Here is a 19,773-nt window from a genome sequence, read left to right as displayed (position 1 = left end):
CAAAACTACCTATTACAAATCAGAAAACTTTTAGAGTGGTATACATACAGAAGTTAGAAAGTAGCAGTGTTAAACCTTCTAAACGTTCTAAGATTACAAACTGTTTGTCTTCCCACTTGCCAAGATTTACAGAACAGGGAGGTGCTTTAGAAATCACTTAGTTCATCCCTCTTATTTTACAGAAAAAGATATCAAAGCCCAGAGAAGTGATTTGACTTGACCAAGATCACACAGCATGTCCATGGAAAAACAAGTTAGAACCCAGGTCAACCAGAGAGCAGAAGGCTCTCTTCACAATTAACAATGACTCTTTATTTTTTATGTCAAGATGGGTAGACTTTTGGCACCCCAGAAACCAAACGTCAAATTTCAGTGGGATGTTGTGTTTGAGGAAAGGTATCGTGTATGGTTTTATAATAGGCTCTAAAATTTTTATTTTAAAAATATTTTGCAAGGAAGACCTTTCTTTTGTTTAAGTCTATTTTCTAGTCAATGTATTATGTAAAAAAAAATGACATAAGCTGCTGAGCTAACTTTCTCCACTTTTTATTCTCTTTAAAGTTTGCCTCTGGCCCAGAATTATTTTCTGGCCACCAGAAGAAGATGCCAACTTATGTTTTTGCATTCTCTGTTTTTTCTAAGAAGCAAAGATTCGGGAAAAATGATGGCAGACAGACAATGGAAAACGCCAGGCTGTCTGAGTTCCAGTTTGTGTGGCACCGGAGAACCTCAATTTCTTTATCTCTAAAATGAGGGGAGCATCTATCAATAAGTTACTAACTATTCTTGGACCTAGTATTCCTAATTTGGTTTACTTGTACCACTGCCAAGTGGGGAGAGAGATTGTGATGGGGGTGGGTTTGTTAAAGAGAAAACATCTGTGAGAGCACGGGTGGGAAATCTACACATACATGTATGTATGCACGTAATTTATTTTAACTGTAAAGGCTAAAGTCCAGATTAAGAAATGGCTGCTTCTACATCTACACACACGCACGCGCACACTTCCACATCACAAATTTCAGCATAGAGTACAACCTGATACACAGCAAGTCCTTGAATTACTTTGAATAATGTCGTTTTGTTATAACCTTAATGAGATATGGTAGGAACTTAACCCTTGCTAATATAAATCAGCCTATGATAAAAATGATAAAATACATCCTTTGGTTTAAAGTCGCAGAACCTATCAACAAAGTGAGGACTTCCTGTATTCTCTCCCCAGAGCTAGGTCAAAGTATGCAGGCGTGGTTTATGTGCAAAGCTACTTATCAGGCATTGCATATTGAAAATCAGTTTACTCCCCCCTCCCTTTTTTAAAATCAGTCCTATGCAAATAACCATTGTTCTTCTACTCGCCTGACATTCCTCGCCATGTATTGTCCTCTTCAAGCTCCACAACTGGAATTCGATTTTTGGTAAAATTAAGAGCCATTAATGTACATAGAGACTAGTATAAGATCTATAAAATCTGTGTTAAGAATATAACATTATTAACCATATCCAATGTCTGCAATTCACTGAGTTCCTATGATCTCAGCAAATATGAAGAAGCTACCAATATTTCCACATGGTACTAAGGAATACATTTCAAACCACGAGGGTTCGGGGAGAGAAAGACAAAATTTACTTCTAGTCAAATTTCTCTTTTCTATTCGACCCAAAATGCAATCCAGAGACTCCAAAATCAACTTTAGAAATAAACATCCGTTTTTATGTCCTTTCTACACAGATACACCTTGCAGTGCTCCCCTTTAAAAAGATGTTAGAAAGACCATAGTCTCCAGCATCAGAAAGACCTGCGTTTAAGCTGATGTGTGAATTTGGGAAAGTCATTTAACCTCTCAAATTCAGGGTTATCGTGACAATTCAATTAAACAGTGCATGGGAAGTATCTAACACAGAGCAAGAATTTAACTGGCATTACTGCCTTCCTATTGGAGGTTATTAATGTGGGTGATGGAAACAATATCCATAACCAGAGACAATTAAATATCACTTCATAAATTGTCTGGTTTCACAGATCTATATCATGCATTTTTAACAAGGACAGTATAGCCCACAAGAGGAAGAAAATTGGTTCTTAAGGAGGGTGAAAAAAACTTAGATATTACACTGGTTTTTGGCCTTTCACAGTCTAACATGCCCCTCCTTACCCCCCCCCCACCCAATCTTATTCCTTAGTATTTAATTTCTATTGCTAGGGATAAGTTAAATTGAATTTAACTTCCTCCTTACAGGGATGATCATGAAAAAAAGATTGAGACACACTGGTCTATATTCTTTGCATTATTGAAAAGATGTACTTCCATTTCCGTACACTAATACCCCAAACCCCAAACCTCAGTGGTGTCAGCAGCAAGGGGTAAGAATAACCAAATAAAGGCTTTAACGTTATGTATATGTTAATTAATCATGACATTATTTTAGATAGTAAATTCCATTTATTAGGGTTTATTTTATAAATCTTTGCATATCTCTCTTCCCAGCTTCTGATATCCAGCCCTATTTCTAATTCATTACAGAAAGATAATATCAATACATTACTCACTTTCCTTTTCGATCAGGATTTGGGATAAGCAGCACTATATCAAAACATTCTTGGAGCAGATGCAGATTAAATCTAAAGCTTCATTCTTGCCTATCTGCATTGAATATCCACCCATAGAAATTCATCAAGTTTCCAAGGATGATCTCCTTCATATAAATCCCTCCAGCTATCTCTAATGAATCTGTAGGTGTCAGAGTCTTCTCCTATTCTGTCATCAATTAATGAGCCTAGGGACCCATCCCAGTATATAATTCAGATTATGGCCCTGTAGTTACCTAGAGCCATTCTACAAAATGGATAAATGGATGCCACAGCCAGTTCAGCCCCTTAAGTGTCAGGGTTCTGATTAAAGTGGGAAGGGGTTCCAAAAAGGAGGGCAACACACAGCTGATAGCCCCAGGCTCTGCTGCCTGTCTGAGATCTTTCCTGCAATCCTGGAGACATTAGGTAACTTCAACTCAAGATTTATCTAGTCTTTTCATTTATACCCAGCTGCCGATAATTTGTAGTCCTGGGGAACAGCATGAGCACGGAAAATTTAAATCCACAATCTCCCGACACACCATAGCCAAGAGTGTCAGTCCCTTCCTCATCTAACTATTTCACTTGCAAGAGCTGTAAGATAAAAAGTAAAACTGTCTTTATCCATCCTCCTCTCTCCAGTCCTACATAGATGTTGAATCTAGAGTTTACAAAGGTAAAAGGTAGGCATGCAGACAGCAAGAAGCAAAATGAGGCAGAATATTCCTGAACAATGATTACATAATTGTAAATAATCAAGAAGCTGGACTCACTGTTACCCAGAAACACCAAATTTTCTAAAATGTTCCATTGTGATTGCAAGTGATTGTAAAGCATTTTGAGCTGGGATTGTGGGAGGCAAGAAAACATGAGCTCAAGGGCCACTTAGGGACTTATGGCCAGCAAAAATACAAACAAATACCCATAAACCATGCAACAATTGTCACAGCTTTCATTCCATCGCTTCAGTCACAACACCCTTCTCTGCTCAGATTTTTTTCTTTCCAAGACTGCCATCTTCACGGTCCTACAACATTTATCTTTTTATACATGGATATCTTGTTTGAGGAGACTCAAACTTAATTACTTCTCATCTGTCTTAAAGGATTTTGGTAGTTATTCATGTCAATGTAAGTAAAAGAGCAAAAAGTGCTTTCTAAGGCTGAGTACTATGGAAAAAGAAAAACTACTTCGAATCCTGGTTTCTGTCTCTAACAAACAGTGGAACCTTGAGTAAATCTCTGCACCTCAATGTCTTTACCTCTGAAATCAAGATAATGATCCCTATCCCCTAGGCAGAATAAAATAAATACAAAAGCATTTTAAAGAGCATAAACCGAAAACCGTTGCAGATCCCTGGAACACAGTCATAGACACGATGCTGTCATCCATGGCCCTCCTCAGCATGTCCTGGATGTTGCTCTCCTGCCTGATGCTTCTATCTCAGGTGCAAGGTGAAGACTTTGAGAAGGAACAAACCTCTCCACGGCTGAGGTGTCCCTCAGGCTCCTATGCCTTTCTTTCCCACTGCTATGCAGTGTTTACGACACCAAAATCCTGGACAGAAGCAAATATTGCCTGCCAGAAGCGACGCTCAGGAAACCTTGTGTCTGTACTCAGTGGGGCTGAGGCATACTTCGTGGCCTCTCTTGTCAAGAACAATTTGAACATCCAAACAAACGTCTGGATTGGGCTCCATGACCCCACACAGGGCACTGAGTCCAGTGCAGATGGTTGGATATGGAGTAGCAATGATATTATGAATTACTATGCCTGGGAGACCGATCCTTCCACAGTCTCAAACCCTGGCTACTGTGGGAGCCTGTCACGAAGCTCAGGATATCTGTCATGGAAAGACTATCACTGTTATAAGAATTTGCCCTATATCTGCAAGTTCAAGAACTAAGTCAGGTAGGGGTCAAGAGCCTGAGTTTCGTGTACAGTTCATCACAGACATGGGACCAAGTGAGAAGACCCACCCAGGAAGGGAATATTTTCTCTACATACCAAACCTGACCACATCATTCTGACCTTTCCTCCCCACCACCCTCATTTCAGGCTCCTTTCTGCATTACATAACCTGAGCTTTCAAAGAGCAATAATAGTAGAGGGCGGGTGCCTGTAAGGCACCATCACATGACTGAGAAGCATGAGATAGAGGAAGTTACTTGGGTCTTTAGATAACACCCACATTCTGTAGGGTGTGTCCAGATGGCTTAAGACCGCTAGCCTGCGGCAACCCTGCTTATGTTAATGCCCCTCCACCCAGCAAAAAAATGTATATAACCCATGATTGAGCTGCAATAAAGAGAGACTTGATCAGAACTCCTGTCTTGTCTCCGGTCTTTGTGTCTCCCATTTTCCTCCCTTCTAGGTGCTTCAGGGTCCCTCGTGTAGTGTCCCACGGGTCGGGACAAATAATAAAAATTTTAATCTGCAAAAAATATATAAAATAAATAAATAAATAAATAAATAAATAAATAGCATAAACCATTACATGTGTGCAACTTATTTCCACACCCAATGAATCTGGAAGTAAAACTGCCATAGACTGAATGTTTGTGTCCTTCCAAAATGTATATGCTGAATCCCATTCCCCAGTGTGATGGAATATGGGTGTGATCCTTTAGAAGGCGACTAGGTCATGTGGGTCCAGCCCTCATAAATGCAAAGAGTACCCCTATAAAACAGAACCTAGGGAGCTTACTTGCCCCTTCCACCATGTGAGGACACAGTGAGAAGACAATGGTCTGTGAACCAAGAATTGGGCTCTCACTAGACACTGAATCTGCTGGCACCTTGATCTTGGACTTCTCAGCTTCCAGAACTTTGAGAAATAAATATCTGTTGTTTATAAGCCAAATAGTCTATGGTATTTCTATTATAGCTGACTGAATGGACCTAAAACAATGACATAATGAATTTTTGGTCCCTTCTAATCTACGATGATGTGGTAATAAATTTTAAAAAGTAATGGACACAGGAAAACTTCCATTTTTTTTATTTTTCTTACTTTTTAATATATATTTATTAGTTTTAGGTGCACAAAACTTCCATTTTTAAACACTGTAGCAAGACTGTTTCTTTTACAGAAATTCTTCAAGAAGTTCTACCCAAAAGTGCTCATTATAGGAAAAATAACATTGCTTTGTTATGCCCTTTACAAACCTTTTCCATTTATTCTTCATTTAAGTGACTAACATTAACAGCTAGAATTGTTTCCACATGTTCTAGTACAAATGAACAGATTTTCAAATTACTCAAAATCACCTATGCTCTCCCTCACCCCTGAGTGTGGAGAAGTGAATTGCTCACACTGTTTGGTCTATTGATAATTTCTGAAATGCTAGAGGAAATAGACATCTTTACATTTCCCATGGTTAGCACAAGAAATGCCACACTAAATGCACTTTGCTCTCTCATTCAAACGTATTTGAACTGAGTTTTTTAAAATGCCCATGTAGGAAAATGTCAAAACTGGTAGGTTGTTACTTTCAACTCTCCCCAACCAGTGGACTGACTAAAGATAATCCATGGGGTTAATCTTGAGTCATAGGTCTTCAATAGCTCCTCAATCCATTTACCAGGACTTGGGTTCTTCATGACTTACAATGATTATAAGAGGTACCACTTACTGAGATTCAGTGTCCTATGTGCCAAACATGGTGGTGCTTTATAGACGTGTTCTCCTTTCATTCTAACAACATTCTTCAAGGTAGGCATTATGCCTATTTTATTAAGATGATGACATTGATACTCAGAAAAGTGAAATGATTTAGTATTTAATTTCCTTAATTGCTTAAAGAGATCAAATGGTAACTTCCATGACAGCAGGGACCATGTCTGTTTTATTCACCAACATATCACCGCTGCCTAATATACTGTCTGGAAAATAGTAGGCATGCCATAAATGTTTGATTACTGATGGAGTGAAATGGCACTATGAACAAATGACTATATCAACACATAAAATCTAACAATACTACGGGGTTGGAGAAGATATGATATACTGAAGTACAGGATATAATTTAAAAAAATAATAATGATGATTTCTGGTCAAGATGTGAAGTACGTAAATGCTGTACTTGCCTCCTCTCATGACCACATCAAAATTACAACTAAACTACAGAACAACCATCACTGAGAATAACCTGAAATCTTGATGAACAGAAGTCCCATACTGAGGACACACAGAAGAAGCCATAATGACACTGGTAGGAGGGGCAGAGACCCAGAAAGGGCTACTCCCACACCCACATGTAGCTGTTGAAAATCAGGAGGAGTATCTCAGCTGTGGAAGTCCTCCCTGAGAAGCAAGGGGTCCCAGACCCAAACATGCTCCCCAGCCCAGGGTTCAAGTGCCAAGAAGAGAAGTCACCATAACTTCTGGCTGTGAAAACCAGCAGATTCTGGCTGAGTGTGAGGGAGGGCTGCTGGAGTCTCGGGTGTTTCTCTGAAAAGGCCCATGAATGGACGAACTTGCTAACAGTCTCACGTGCTCTGAGCTCCAGTGCTGAGGAAGAGACTTGAAAGGCACCAGGGACATACAAGGAGAAACTAAATTGTCTGGCTTCAGGGCAAGGGTTAGAGCAGCAGATTTCATCCAGACAGAAGTACTGGCAGGAGCCATTATTCCCTTTCTGAGCCCTCCCCATCCCAGTGTACAGAATTAGGTGGGCACCATAACTGAGTCTCCATCAACTTGGTTAACTCTGTTCCCCTCACCCTGATGATTCCCTGAGACCCCGCCCCACCCCAATTCTGGGCCCAACCAACCTGCTTCCAGTGACTTTTCCATACAAAAGACCTGTCTTTGTTCATGCTGCACACTTGACTAAAATCTCTCAAAAGTTTACAATTCCCAAACAAGCAACATTTGGTCTCAGCATGCCCTGTACCTCTTGCTAAACAGCCCAAAGCTCAGCACTAGTGGCAGCTGGCTTCAGTTCACAGCTGGAACCTCACCCAGGCACAGGCAACCCCATCCCAGTTGGAGGCCATCTGCAGATTGTTTTGCAGTTCATTTCACATGCCTCTCCAAACCCCCAGCAGAGCACAGAATGCAGCTGAACTTGGCGTGAAGCACGTCCCCTCCCAAGAAGCCCCAGGGCTGGCACACCCAGTGGCTGCCTTCAGACCCAGCTGGAGCAACACCCAACTCTCTCAATAGATGACACATCCAAAGGGAAGGCTGAGCAGGCACCAGAGCCCAGCTAAAGCAAATCCTGCTCCATAGGGTCAACCCCTGCACAACAGTTCCTCCACTCTACTCATGAACAGTTCTCATCAAGAATCAACCTGAGGGTCAATACCTCCTACTGGGAAGCAAACAGCAAACAAGGCTCAACTACAGCAAGAGAGAACACATAACCCACACAGGGGACACACCTGCAACACCAGGCTCAGGTGACCAGAGAGGCTATGCCACTGGACCCCACAGGACACCTACTATATAAGGCCACTCTACTAAGACCAGGAGACATAGCAGCTCTGCCTACACATAGAAACAAATACAGGGAGGCAGCCAAAATGAGGACACAAAAAAACATGTCCCAAATGAAGGGTCAGAACAAAGCTCCAAAAAAGAATGAAACAAAATGGAGACAAGCAATCTACCAGATGCAGAGTTCAAAACACTGGCTATAAGGATCTCAGTGACCTCTGGGAGAACTTTAACAAAGAGATAGGAAACATACTAATGGAGATAGAAACCATAAAAAAATAATGAATCAGAAATTAAGAATATAATAACTGAAATGAAGAATACACCCTTAGGAATCAAAAGTAGATTAGAAGAAGCAGAGGATAGACCCAGTGATTTGGAAGATGAGGTAGCAGAAAACACCCAATCAGAACAGGAAAAACAATAAAGAATTCAAGAAAATGAGGATAGTTTATGGGACCTCTGGGATAACATCAAGCGTACCAACATTCGCATCATAGGGCTACCAGAAGGCGAAGAGAGAGAGCAAGCAAGGAATTTAAAACCTATTTGAAAAATGACAGAAAACTTCCCTAACCTGGGAAAATATTAGACATACAAGCCCAGGAAATGCAGAGAGTTCCAAACAAGATGGGACTCCCAAAGAGGCCCTCACCAAGACACACCATAATGAAAATGCCAAAATGTCTTAAAGACAAAGAGAGAATTTTAAAAGCACCAAGAGAAAAGCAGTTCATTACCTACAAGGGAGCTCTCCTAAGACTGTCAGCTGATTTCTCAACAGAAATTTTGCAGGCCAGAACGGACTGGCACGAAATATTCAAAGTGATGAAAAGCTAGGACCTATAACCAACATTATCCTACCCAGCAAAGCTATCATTTAGAATCAAAGCACAGATAAAGAGCTTCCAGACAAGAAATAGCTAAAGGAGTTCATCACCACCAAACTACTATTACAAAAAATGGTGAAGGGACTTCTTTAAGAAGATAACAATAAAAAATAAAAAATATGAATAATTAAATGGCAATAGCTACATAGCTATCAACAATTACTTTCAATGTAAATAGATTAAATGCTCAAATCAAAAGACAAAGGGTGGTAGAATGGATAAGAAAACAAAACCCTTAAATATGCTGCCTACAAGAGATTCACTTCAGATCGAAAAACACACACAGAATAAAAGTAAAGGGATGAGAAAAGATATTTCATGAAAATGGAAACGAAAAAAAAAAAAAAGCAAAGCTGGGGTAGCAATACTTATACCAGACAAAATAGACTTTATAACAACAGACCAAGAAAGTCTCACTAATCCTAGTTCTCGGTATTTAGCCGAAGAAAGCCAAAAACTGTGTCAAAGGGACATGTGCGTCCATATGTTAATTGCAATGTTATTTACAATAGTCAAAATATGAATGCAACCTGCATGTACATCTATGGGTGAATGGATAAACAAGGGATGGTATATACATACAATAGAATATTACTCAGCCATAAAAAAAGAATGAAATCTTACCATCTGCAACGATATGGATTGACCTACAGGGTATTGCGTTGAGTGAAATAAGTGAAACAGAGAAAGACAAATACCATATTATTTCACTTATATGTGGACATGAAAAACAAATACATGAAACAAACTCATAAATACAAAGAACATTTCGATGGTTGCCAGATGGGAAGGGGGTTTGGGGGATCGGTGAAGGAGGAAAAGGGATTAAGAAATACAAACTGGTAGTCACAAAATACTTACTAGTGGGATGTAATGTATATCATAGGGAATATAGTCAATAATATTGTAATAACTATTATGGTATCAGATGAGTACTAGGTTTATTGGGGTGATCACTTTCAAAGTTATATTAGGTTGGTGCAAAAGTAATTGTGGTTTAAAAGGTTAAAAATAATTGGAAAAACCGCAATTACTTTTCAACCAACCTAATATGAATGTTTAACCACTATGTTGTACTCCTGAAAGTAATATAATATTGTATGTCAACTGCAATTGAAAAATTTTTTAAATATATATTTGTAAAAATAACAATGGTGAGCAGTTCCTAGCTATTTACTAACTAGAAATTTGTGAAATCGTTGGACTGGCTTCAACTCTCTTCTTCTCAGTACTGCAACCTGACATAGCCAAAATCTTGAGACAGATACCAGTTGACATATGGAATTCGTTTGAAACAAGTTTAAAGTGACTTTTACTTTACTAGTTCTTTGCTTATGAAGAGAAGTGACTTTGTAAAATAAAGTATTTGCTTTCTATGTCAGGCAACCCAGTATGTGGTAAGTTGAATTGGTCAGTGTTTTCCTTATCACTAATTATAATGCTCAGAGCATCTTGAGAACTACAAAGACTGGCTGTTATTGGAGTTCTCATGTAAATTCAGACTTGACATGCATGAAATTATGGATCAGAAACAGAACTTTCATCTCCCTAGACCAACTCCATTTAATAATTAAACCTGAATTAGGATGCACTCCTAAGAGAACACATTTAGTTGCCTTACTTAGACAATATATTAATGTCAACCTTACCATCAGGTCTTCAAACTGAAACTTTAAAAATATTAGAATGATCACAGTACTGAAAACACTATAAAATATCATACAGGATTACATTTATCATATTTCCTTAAGATTTATTTTCAAAAAAAATCACATTTTTTAAAAGTTCTATCGTTTTTTTAATTTATTGGAGTGACAATTGTTAGTAAAATTACATAGAACAGTTGTATCTTTTTTGATAAAGACCAAACGCTACTGCCACTAAAGAAGTTTCTTGAGAGCAAATTTCTATTAGTAAACTAATGTTATTCCAAGAAAGCTAACCACAATCCTTCTGGTAGCCAGGCAAAAAGATGTAACAACATTAAACAAAGCTATTGTGGGAAACTCATTACAAAAGAAAACTGATATCCTGCAAATCCCCAAAACACTCAAACTGCGTCAAATCAGATACCAAACTATTTGAAAATGAAATTATCTTCCAGAGGATATTTACTACTATAAACAGTCAAGATTTAAACAAAATTATAGGAGGAAAAAAGACCCAATTTTCTCCTGAGGATTTATTGCTGTTAAACAGGCAATCTCCTGCAGCTCAAGAATCCAAGGCTATAACTCTGGGAGCCAGTCAGGACACATGACTAAAGGAAATAAACAAAAGAAGGTGGATGCTGTAATGGGAGAACATCTAAAGTAATACTTGAAAAACTGAATAAAAGCTCATTGTGAGGCACTGTTTTGGGGCTAAACAAATCTATAACAACAACAAAAAAAGAATGATCTAGGTAAATATGGCTATAGAAATACCCAAAGATGAGCCATTAAAAAAGGGTGCATCTTGTTATTTTGAATTCTGGGACAGCAAAGGCATGATGAAGAAAGCAACGAACGTGGAGAAGATGGTTGAAGAAGAAAATAAGAAAGATGAAAACATTTCTAAAACCTTATGTACACAGTAGGACACACTTAGTCACAGAGTGAGAAATGATTTGGTTTACTAGCCACACACAGCTAACAAAGGAGAGATTTGGACTAGAATTCAAAGCTCCATGAAGACAGAGACCTTCATGATCTCTATTTTGGTGATTAGAACAAAGACTGAAACATAGGAGATGCTGAAAAAGTATTGTTGAAGGAAGGGATGAAGGGAGGTTAAAAGGAAGAATAAATTATAAAATTATGTATCATATGATGTCCTATAATTCCAAGACAGTACATGGTATGGTACCTGGCTACAGGAGTTTGCACTCTATTTGGGGAAAACAACAGGTACACACAAAAGGATGACTAAACTACCAAATGTCATACACTGAGAACCAAATGTGTGATGTCGACGTCAGCCCTGCAAGGGGTTGATAGATAGAGACTCAACTATTAACTGCAGTGGTCAGGGAATTCTTTTTGGCGAAACAAGCAGCACTAGTCTCCACTAAAGACACTAATATGACTGGAATTCTAAGCCTGTTGACTACCTAATGTAACAGGATTTCATCTAGTAATACTACTGATGACACCATATTTTCCAAGTCCATTCAGTTTGCATTGTCTCCTGTGGTCCTCACAAAGTACTGAGTGGTAGGCAAGAATGGGGTGCTTATCTGTACTGAAAAGAAGAGAGAAGGCACAGTCTCTGAAATGGGAATTCAACCCAGCCCTGTACGTGATAGCACCTATCTATCTCAGAATTTGGGAGTCTTAACGTGGACATCATTAGCATATGAGGTCTGACAATTAGGTTCTCCAACTTGTAGCAGTGATGTTGCTAACCTATTTTTGATATCAGAGGAATTACTCAAAATGAATTTGTACCAACTGGACGGTTAACCAAGTTTACTATTTGGAAGTGCTGAAAAGGCTGCGTGGAAAAGTTAGACGACCTGAACTTTTCGCCAACAATTCATGGCTCTTGCTTCACGACAATGCACCAGCTCATACAGCACTGTCTGTGAGGGAGTTTTCAGCCAGTGAACAAATAAGTGTGTTGGAACACCCTCCCTACTCACCTGATCTGGCCCCCAATGACTTCTTTCTTTACCCAAAGAGAAAGGAAATATTGAAAGAAAGACATTTTAATGACATTCAGGACATCAAAGTTAATACGACGACATGCCTGATTCCAGAAAAAACATTCCAAAATTGCTTTGAAGGGTGGACTAGGCACTGGGGAAGGTGCATAGCTTCCCAAGGGGAGTACTTCAAAGCTGATCACCGTAGTGATATTCAGCAATGAGGTATGCTGCACTGTTTCTAGGATGAGTTCGCAAACTAAATTGTCCAACCTCGTGTGTGAGAGGAAAAGATGCAAGTTGGCTTCAGACAAGTTAAGAAAATGGGATTGTCTGCTAAGACTATAGAATAAAAGCACAACCAGGAAATATGGAGATGATGAAGAAAAGGCAAGCACTTCCTCTCATGCACAAGCTGAGCCATTCTCTCCCTGGTTCTGTAACAACTGATCTGGAGAGAAGGCACTCCCCTCCTGGAATAGTTAGGGCTGCCCCTAGCACATACAGTGACTTTGTGTGGAGCTAACATGGCTCCATTCCAAAGCACAGGGCTTGGTGAGCAAAGCACAGGCTGCATTTCAGCTCCCTGTCATTTCCTTGGATGTGTGCCATTGTACAATGCACAAACTGCACACCCAGGTATGTTGGCCCCGGAAATAGCCTATTCTGTCTTTGACCTGTTATATTTGAAGGTATTTCCATTTACAGAGTGTGAATCCACCTCCCACTGGGGTTTGTTGTGTTCTTTCTAGCTACATAGGAAATATCTAATACCTTCTTCCCAGTGACAGTCCTTCACTTCAAATATGTATACTGCTTTTGTACCCATCCTCAATCAACCCATCACATATAGCTATCTTCTTGAAAAGAAAACCAAACAAGCCACAGCAGAACTATGGTGTGGGCTTGAAATACCAGGAACAACTCTATACAGACAAAGATCATGTCAAATTTATCAACACTGTAATGGAAGTAATCAAGGCATGAAAGGTGGGGAAAAGCAAAAGTTGCCGAATATGCAAGATACATGCACTTGAAAGAGCCCCCAAGTAAGAATAAAAAGGAAATGGAAAATTGAAGAAACACTGAGAAGAAATAAGAACAAAGTGTAGTACAATTATAAAGAATTCTAGAAATGTGGGCTAAAGTGAATAGAACTGCTTAGGAGAAAAAGTAAAGAAAAGATAGGGGGAGGAAAAGAAAGCAAGAAGGAAAGGAGAAAGGAAGGAATTGGGGGATGGAAAGAATGGAGGGAGACGGAGAGAGGGAGGGAGGGAGAGAAGGAAGGAAGGAGTGTTGCCACGCAGCAGACTAACCAACCGTCTGTCTCCTCCTACCTGCCCCTAAAGAAAAGACTCGGTGAGAGGGATCCTTTCAGGAACTTTGCTTCACCTTTGTGCTTACACCTTATGTCTCCCTGTTTGACCCCAGAAAGATGGCTGGCTAGTCAAAGACATGAACGACTCCCCAAGGGGGTGGGGAGCAGCCCAAGCCAGACACAGCCATGTGGGGACCATCTGGGGAACTCGAGGGGTCCATAGAGGTGGGCACAACCCCCCACCTTCCCCTGACTAAGGAGAGCCTCTGCCTCAGTGGCTAAGTTCCTTCCCCCAACCTGCAGGGGAAGTGACTCAGTGATGTGCTCACCATGTATTCATATGCATAAAGGTTTTATCCCTTGGTGAAGTACTTATTCTGGGACTTTTGGTTTCAGCTGCCTGCAGGCAAGGGTGATTGGCTTAAATCAGTTTCCTATTGTAATGTATGGGATTCACAGATCTTGAGATTGACAAGCTGTACTTCTTTTACTTCCACACCTAATAAAAGTCATGCGTTGGCCCTATTCGGGGGCTCAGTCCTTGAGGCTGCAGTCCCTTGGCCCCACTTGCACTCTACTCTCATCTACTGTCTTCCTTAACTTTCCTCGCTTCCCACAACTCTTGTCCTGGTGGATGCGACAAAGGAGGGAAGGAGAAAGGGAAGCAGAGAGGGAAACACAGCTTGTTTATATGCATATCTGGTTACCTGGTTTGGGTGTTAAAGTTAACCAATGAATGTGACTCTAAAGAAATCAAACCCAACACCTTCCTATTAATTCTGTATTTATCACATTCATTTCAACAGAAGCTCTGTCAGATGCATCTGTGTGGGGGGCTGGGTAGTTTTTTCATTTTTCCCTAAGGGAAATCCACATAGAATGTGGTCTGCAAAATCTGGCTTGAATGATCTTCTCCTTGGTAATGGGCGTATCTGAGTTTATGAGTGGCAGATTGTCAGTTGGTGGGTGATACGTTTTCAAGTCCCTCAGCTGGGCTTTTTCCAAATCCACTGCATTTGGATTTCCTTCTGGTATTTCATGTTCGTAATAAACAGTTTAATTTGCCACAGCACATTCTACCAGATGGCCTCCTCTTTCATTCCCACTATCTCTGCCGAATCTGCCCACAGAATCTTGCCAACCATCACAGAATAAATCTCCTTGCACAAAGCAGTACTTTCTTCTACTGACTAGGTTCCACTGAAGGCTGGATAATTCTGATTGCTTGCTGCTCATCTAAACTAAGAATAGGTGGCTGAGGGCAAAGGGAGAAAAAGGGGCAGCTTCCTAAAAGCAACGATGACTTATGAATATAGTTCATTTCTGTGACTGCCTGTTCACGTTTTCATTTCTATTTTTTATTTTTTGCAAAATAAGACACAGGTAAATAAAAGTAAAATAAATCACCCACAATCTCATGACTGTAATATTAACAACTGTTTTCACTTCCCTGAGCAACTTTGCAGTCTGGTTCCATATGCATGTATATGTTTCAATATGGCTGAAATTTTAACCCAGCTACAAAACTGCATCTTGCTGTTTCTCATTTGCCATTATGAACATTTTCCATGTTGCTACAGAGTGGTTATAATTAACATTTTAACAGATATATGATATTCCATGCTATATATGTATCATAATTAACTCAACCATCCTCACCAATGACTGGATTATTTTATATTGCTTTCCTTTCTATAAATTTAAGTCTTCACAATTTCAACATATATCCTTTTTTCCTCTTTAAAGATTTGGTGGTGGAAGGAAGTGAATTTTTCCTTAGGAGATTTTTCTTCAGATAAATTTTCAGAAAAGGAGTATTAAGTCAGAGGGAATGAACATTTTTATGGTTCTTAATTACTCACCCAATTTGTTTCTAAATCAGAGTAATTTCAGCTGCCACAAGCAACATATATAAATACACCAGTTTTACCACCTTCTCTATAACCAAAGAGTTACTATGTTGTTAAAATTTTGCTAATTCAAAAGGTATAAGATGCTTTCTTCTCATTACTTAATTTGTACCTCTTTTAAAAGCACCTTTTCAACCAATCCCCATACTTTTTATTCACTAGCTGTATCCTTTGTTCTGTAAATTGTCTATACACGTTGTTTTCCATTAACTTACCTGGGTGTCTGATTGATAATGTAATTATCACAATTTTCTGTCTTATTTGTTGCAAAAATTCCCCAAATCTGTTTTCCTTTTTATTCTAAGTATATTTTATTGTTAATAAGTCTTTATTTCTTAAGTAGTCAAATCTGTAATTTTTTTCCTTCATGATTTCTTAAGAACTTACCACATAACATAGTTTCTCAAATGAATTTTCAACTAGGTTTTTTTCTGTGATTTGATTTTTTAAATAAGTGTTTTCTTTAATATTTGAATCATATGCCATTTGAAATCTATTTTCATATAATATATCAGGTTAGGAGTTTATGTTCATTTATTTGATAACCAGTTTTCCCTAAATCATTAGTTAAAGAGCTCTCCCCTTCTTTATTCTTTTGTGATGTCCAGTTTAAAACATTCAACTTATATAAATATATAAGTATGAACATAACACACAAATATATATTTTTTCTTTTTTATCTTTTCAACTTTATTGAAGTATCACTGACAAATAAAATTGTTAAGATATTTAAAGTGTGCATCATGATGATTTGATATATGTATACACTATGAAAATATTCCTCTCACCTAGTTAATTAACACGTCCATCACACATTTATCTCTTCTTTTTTTTTGGGGGGGGGGAGAAGATTTAAGTTCTACTCACTTAGCAAATTTCAATTACACAATACAGTGGTATCCATTTTCCTATTTATGGACCTTTTCTTCTGTTTCATTAGTCATAATACTATTCTGGGACTAGGGCCATGCTGTCTTAATGAATGTTGTCCATTATTGTGTATTTATCAGCTTGTTTTCTTTACATGGTTAATTGCATGTGTACTGGAGGTGTTTCTTCATAAATTTGGATACAAAAGGAACAAGCACAGTCTAAGTGGTGGCCATAGAGTAGAGAGATAAGGACACTATTTACTAGTTCTGCCATTGACTAGCTCTGTGACCTTTGAGAAAATTATTTAACCTCTTTGATCCAAAGCTTCTTTACATGTAAAGTGAGAATAATCAAAGTACTTATACCTAATATCTGTGTCATCCAACACATTCACTTTACATTTTAATTAATCACACTAAAGCAGAATTAAAACTATCAGTTTCTTGGTTACACTAGAAATATTTTAGATTCTCACTATGCACACGTGTTAGTGGCTACCAGAGTTGGATAGTGCTTGTATGATAGAATATTTTCATTGCTGCAGAAATTTCTATTGGACAGACCTACACAGGACTGATGTGATGACTAAATAAGATTCTTCACGTAAAGCACCTAGCACACAACCTGACACATAGGAAGTACTTTATGGTAACGGTAGTTGTAGTAAAGGTGCAATCCACGAGTGTGTGCAAATAAATATTAATATACGTACTAGTAAATTAGAAAGGGTCTTTATCAAGAAGTTATATTTGTACCTCACAGTAAGATACCACTTAGAAATCAGTGGCTGAGGAAGCAGAAGAAACACATCAGTCTAATCAAGGTAGACAAATGTGGCCTCAGCCCTCGAATACAAGTCCACAAGGTGCTCTGATTCTTCAGGATTGAGATTTGGCATCTCAGCAGAACAATTTGTGCTGGAAAAGAGACCATGTACATGGAATTACTTCAACTCTGCTCTCCATGGAGCATTCACTTGTCCAAAATTTGGTGTCCTGAGTAGAATCCCCAGTAAACAGTATATCTTAAGTGTCTAAGCAATCACTGTCAGCTGACAATGTAATTAGTAAACAAATGAAATGGCACTGTATGGTTACAGGTCAGTGTCTCATAAATTTGGTTAAAATCATTCCTCCAAAGTTTAATAAACTCTTGGTAACATGCTGACAGCAGCATAAAGATGCCCCCCTTGCCAACAAATGGGTTAAGCCCTGGCCACTATCCTTTCTTGTCTCCCCAAACTAGGCATCACTTCTCATCACAATTAGTTAAATATGTGCTAAAGATCTCAACACATTCAATGTTACTCTGGGGCACAAAACCTACAACTATTGGAGGTAGGAATAGAGGTGCGAAAAACTTTCAAATGACCCACATGATTTGTCCTTTATTGGTACAGAGAACTGAGAGTGATCATACTCTTACTCAAGAAATCAGTTTAAAATCCGATGTAAATAAGGTCCTTGTGCTGGATTTTGAAAGTCAGTCTTTCAATTAACTCTCCATTTGTTTAAACTACCTACGTGGAAAAGATTCCAAATGGTAGGCTGTCTTCTATGAGCTTTTTTAAATCTTAGAATGTTAATGTTGCTGAGGGATTTAGAGGAGACTAAGCGACCCCTTATTTTACAGATCAGGACACGAAGTGGGAAGAGAGGAGAAATGACTTACCCAAGATCTCAGCTAATTAGTGGCTAAGTCACTAGAACCCATGTGCCCTCATTCCCAGTGGAGTGCTTCTGAAACAAATCAAGGGCCTCAGTAGAAATTTGTGCACATAACAGTAAGTCTTGTAATTTAATCGAATCCCTTAATATGATCATTTAAACTCGATGTGGTTGCTGATTATGTAACAGTGACCCTATATCTTCTATTTTTGAAATTTAAACGTCTGATGTAATTCGATTTGACAGAGGTTTGGCTTGGGACTTTTTGAAAGTTTTTTTCTTTCTTTGCTTCCCTCTACTCCCCCAAAACCTTGATTACTCTGTTTACTGTGCATTTACTATGCATACCAGTTCCAATGGTTCTGTTCACCTCATCCGGGTAACTTGGGAGGGTTTTTCTGCATCTGTATGGGGTTCACTCTTTGACTCTGGGACAGACCAGCCCCTAGGAAGCACCTAATCCTGAAGTTGCCTAGCCAACTTCTCCTTCCTTTGTTCTGCCCCTCCTTGAATGTCTATAAAACCTTCCAAGAGAGGAAGATAGTCTTGGTGACGGGGAGTTCACTGTCTTCCCTTAGTGCTGGCATTTTGGAATAGAACCTTTCTTTCTACCAATCACCCTCTCGAGTTTTGGCTTTTGTGTGGCAAGCAGCCGGAGCTTTCGCACAGTAACAATTATTTAATATATTTAATGCTTATAACCAAAAAAAGTTCACTGAGAAAGTGCTGTAGACTGAATGTTTGTGTTCTCCCCCCCCCCGCCATGTATATGTTAACATCATAACCTCCAATGTGATGTAATTTAGAGGTTGGACCTCTGGTACATGATTTCGTTATGAATAAGATTAGTGTCTTTATAAAAGAGAGCTCCCTCACCCTTTCTGCCCTGTAAGGACAGCAATAAGATGGCTGTCTGTGAACCACGAAGCAATATCTCAACAGATACCTTATTTGCTGGTTCCTTGATCTCACATTTCCCAGCTTCCAGAAGTGTGAGAAATAAATGTCTGTTGTTTATAAGCTACACAGTCTACAGTATTCTGTCAGAACAGCCTGAAAGGACTAAGACAGAGGCTGACTCACTGAATCATTGGGATATTAAGAAACTACCAAGATTTCTGTGGTTTTTTGTTGTTGTTTTTTTTTGAAAGTAGGAAAAAAAATAAATCAACATAAGATCCTTTCAGAATTATATTACACAAAGAGGCTTTAGGACATAGATACTTTTAACAATAAAAAAAAAAAAGACAGCCATGAAACAATCAATAAAATGCTCTCTGGCCAAGCTGATCAAAGCTCTGCCGAGACCCAGAGCTTCCTTCCGCAAGTCCTCAGGAGTAAAAGCAACGTATTGCTCAGTCCAGGGCGTGAGTCCTGTAAACATCAAGCCATTTCCCAACCCAGTTTATCACCCTCTACAATCTCTCCAAACTGCATTAAGCCTATTAAGCGCTCCAGGGATTTAAAAAAAAAAA

At 38.9% G+C, this 19,773-nt stretch overlaps 2 protein-coding genes across 4 annotated transcripts in view; one reads left to right on the top strand and one right to left on the bottom strand.

The window, feature by feature from the left end:
* Window positions 1-19,773, bottom strand: part of HS6ST2 (heparan sulfate 6-O-sulfotransferase 2) — a 365,879-nt gene that overhangs the window by 283,286 nt on the left and 62,820 nt on the right. The window lies entirely within an intron of this gene.
* Window positions 3,951-4,478, top strand: LOC308495537 (lithostathine-like; the record flags this gene model as incomplete). The annotated part of the gene is made up of 1 exon (XM_081043935.1): window positions 3,951-4,478. The coding sequence occupies one exon, from the start codon at window positions 3,951-3,953 to the stop codon at window positions 4,476-4,478; it is 528 nt and encodes a 175-aa protein (XP_080900061.1).

The sequence above is a fragment of the Rhinolophus hipposideros genome (assembly GCF_964194185.1).
Source record: "Rhinolophus hipposideros genome assembly, chromosome: X".
NCBI lineage: Eukaryota > Metazoa > Chordata > Mammalia > Chiroptera > Rhinolophidae > Rhinolophus > Rhinolophus hipposideros.
The sequence above is the reverse complement of the archived record's forward strand: the minus strand, read 5'-3'. Positions and strand labels throughout refer to the sequence as shown.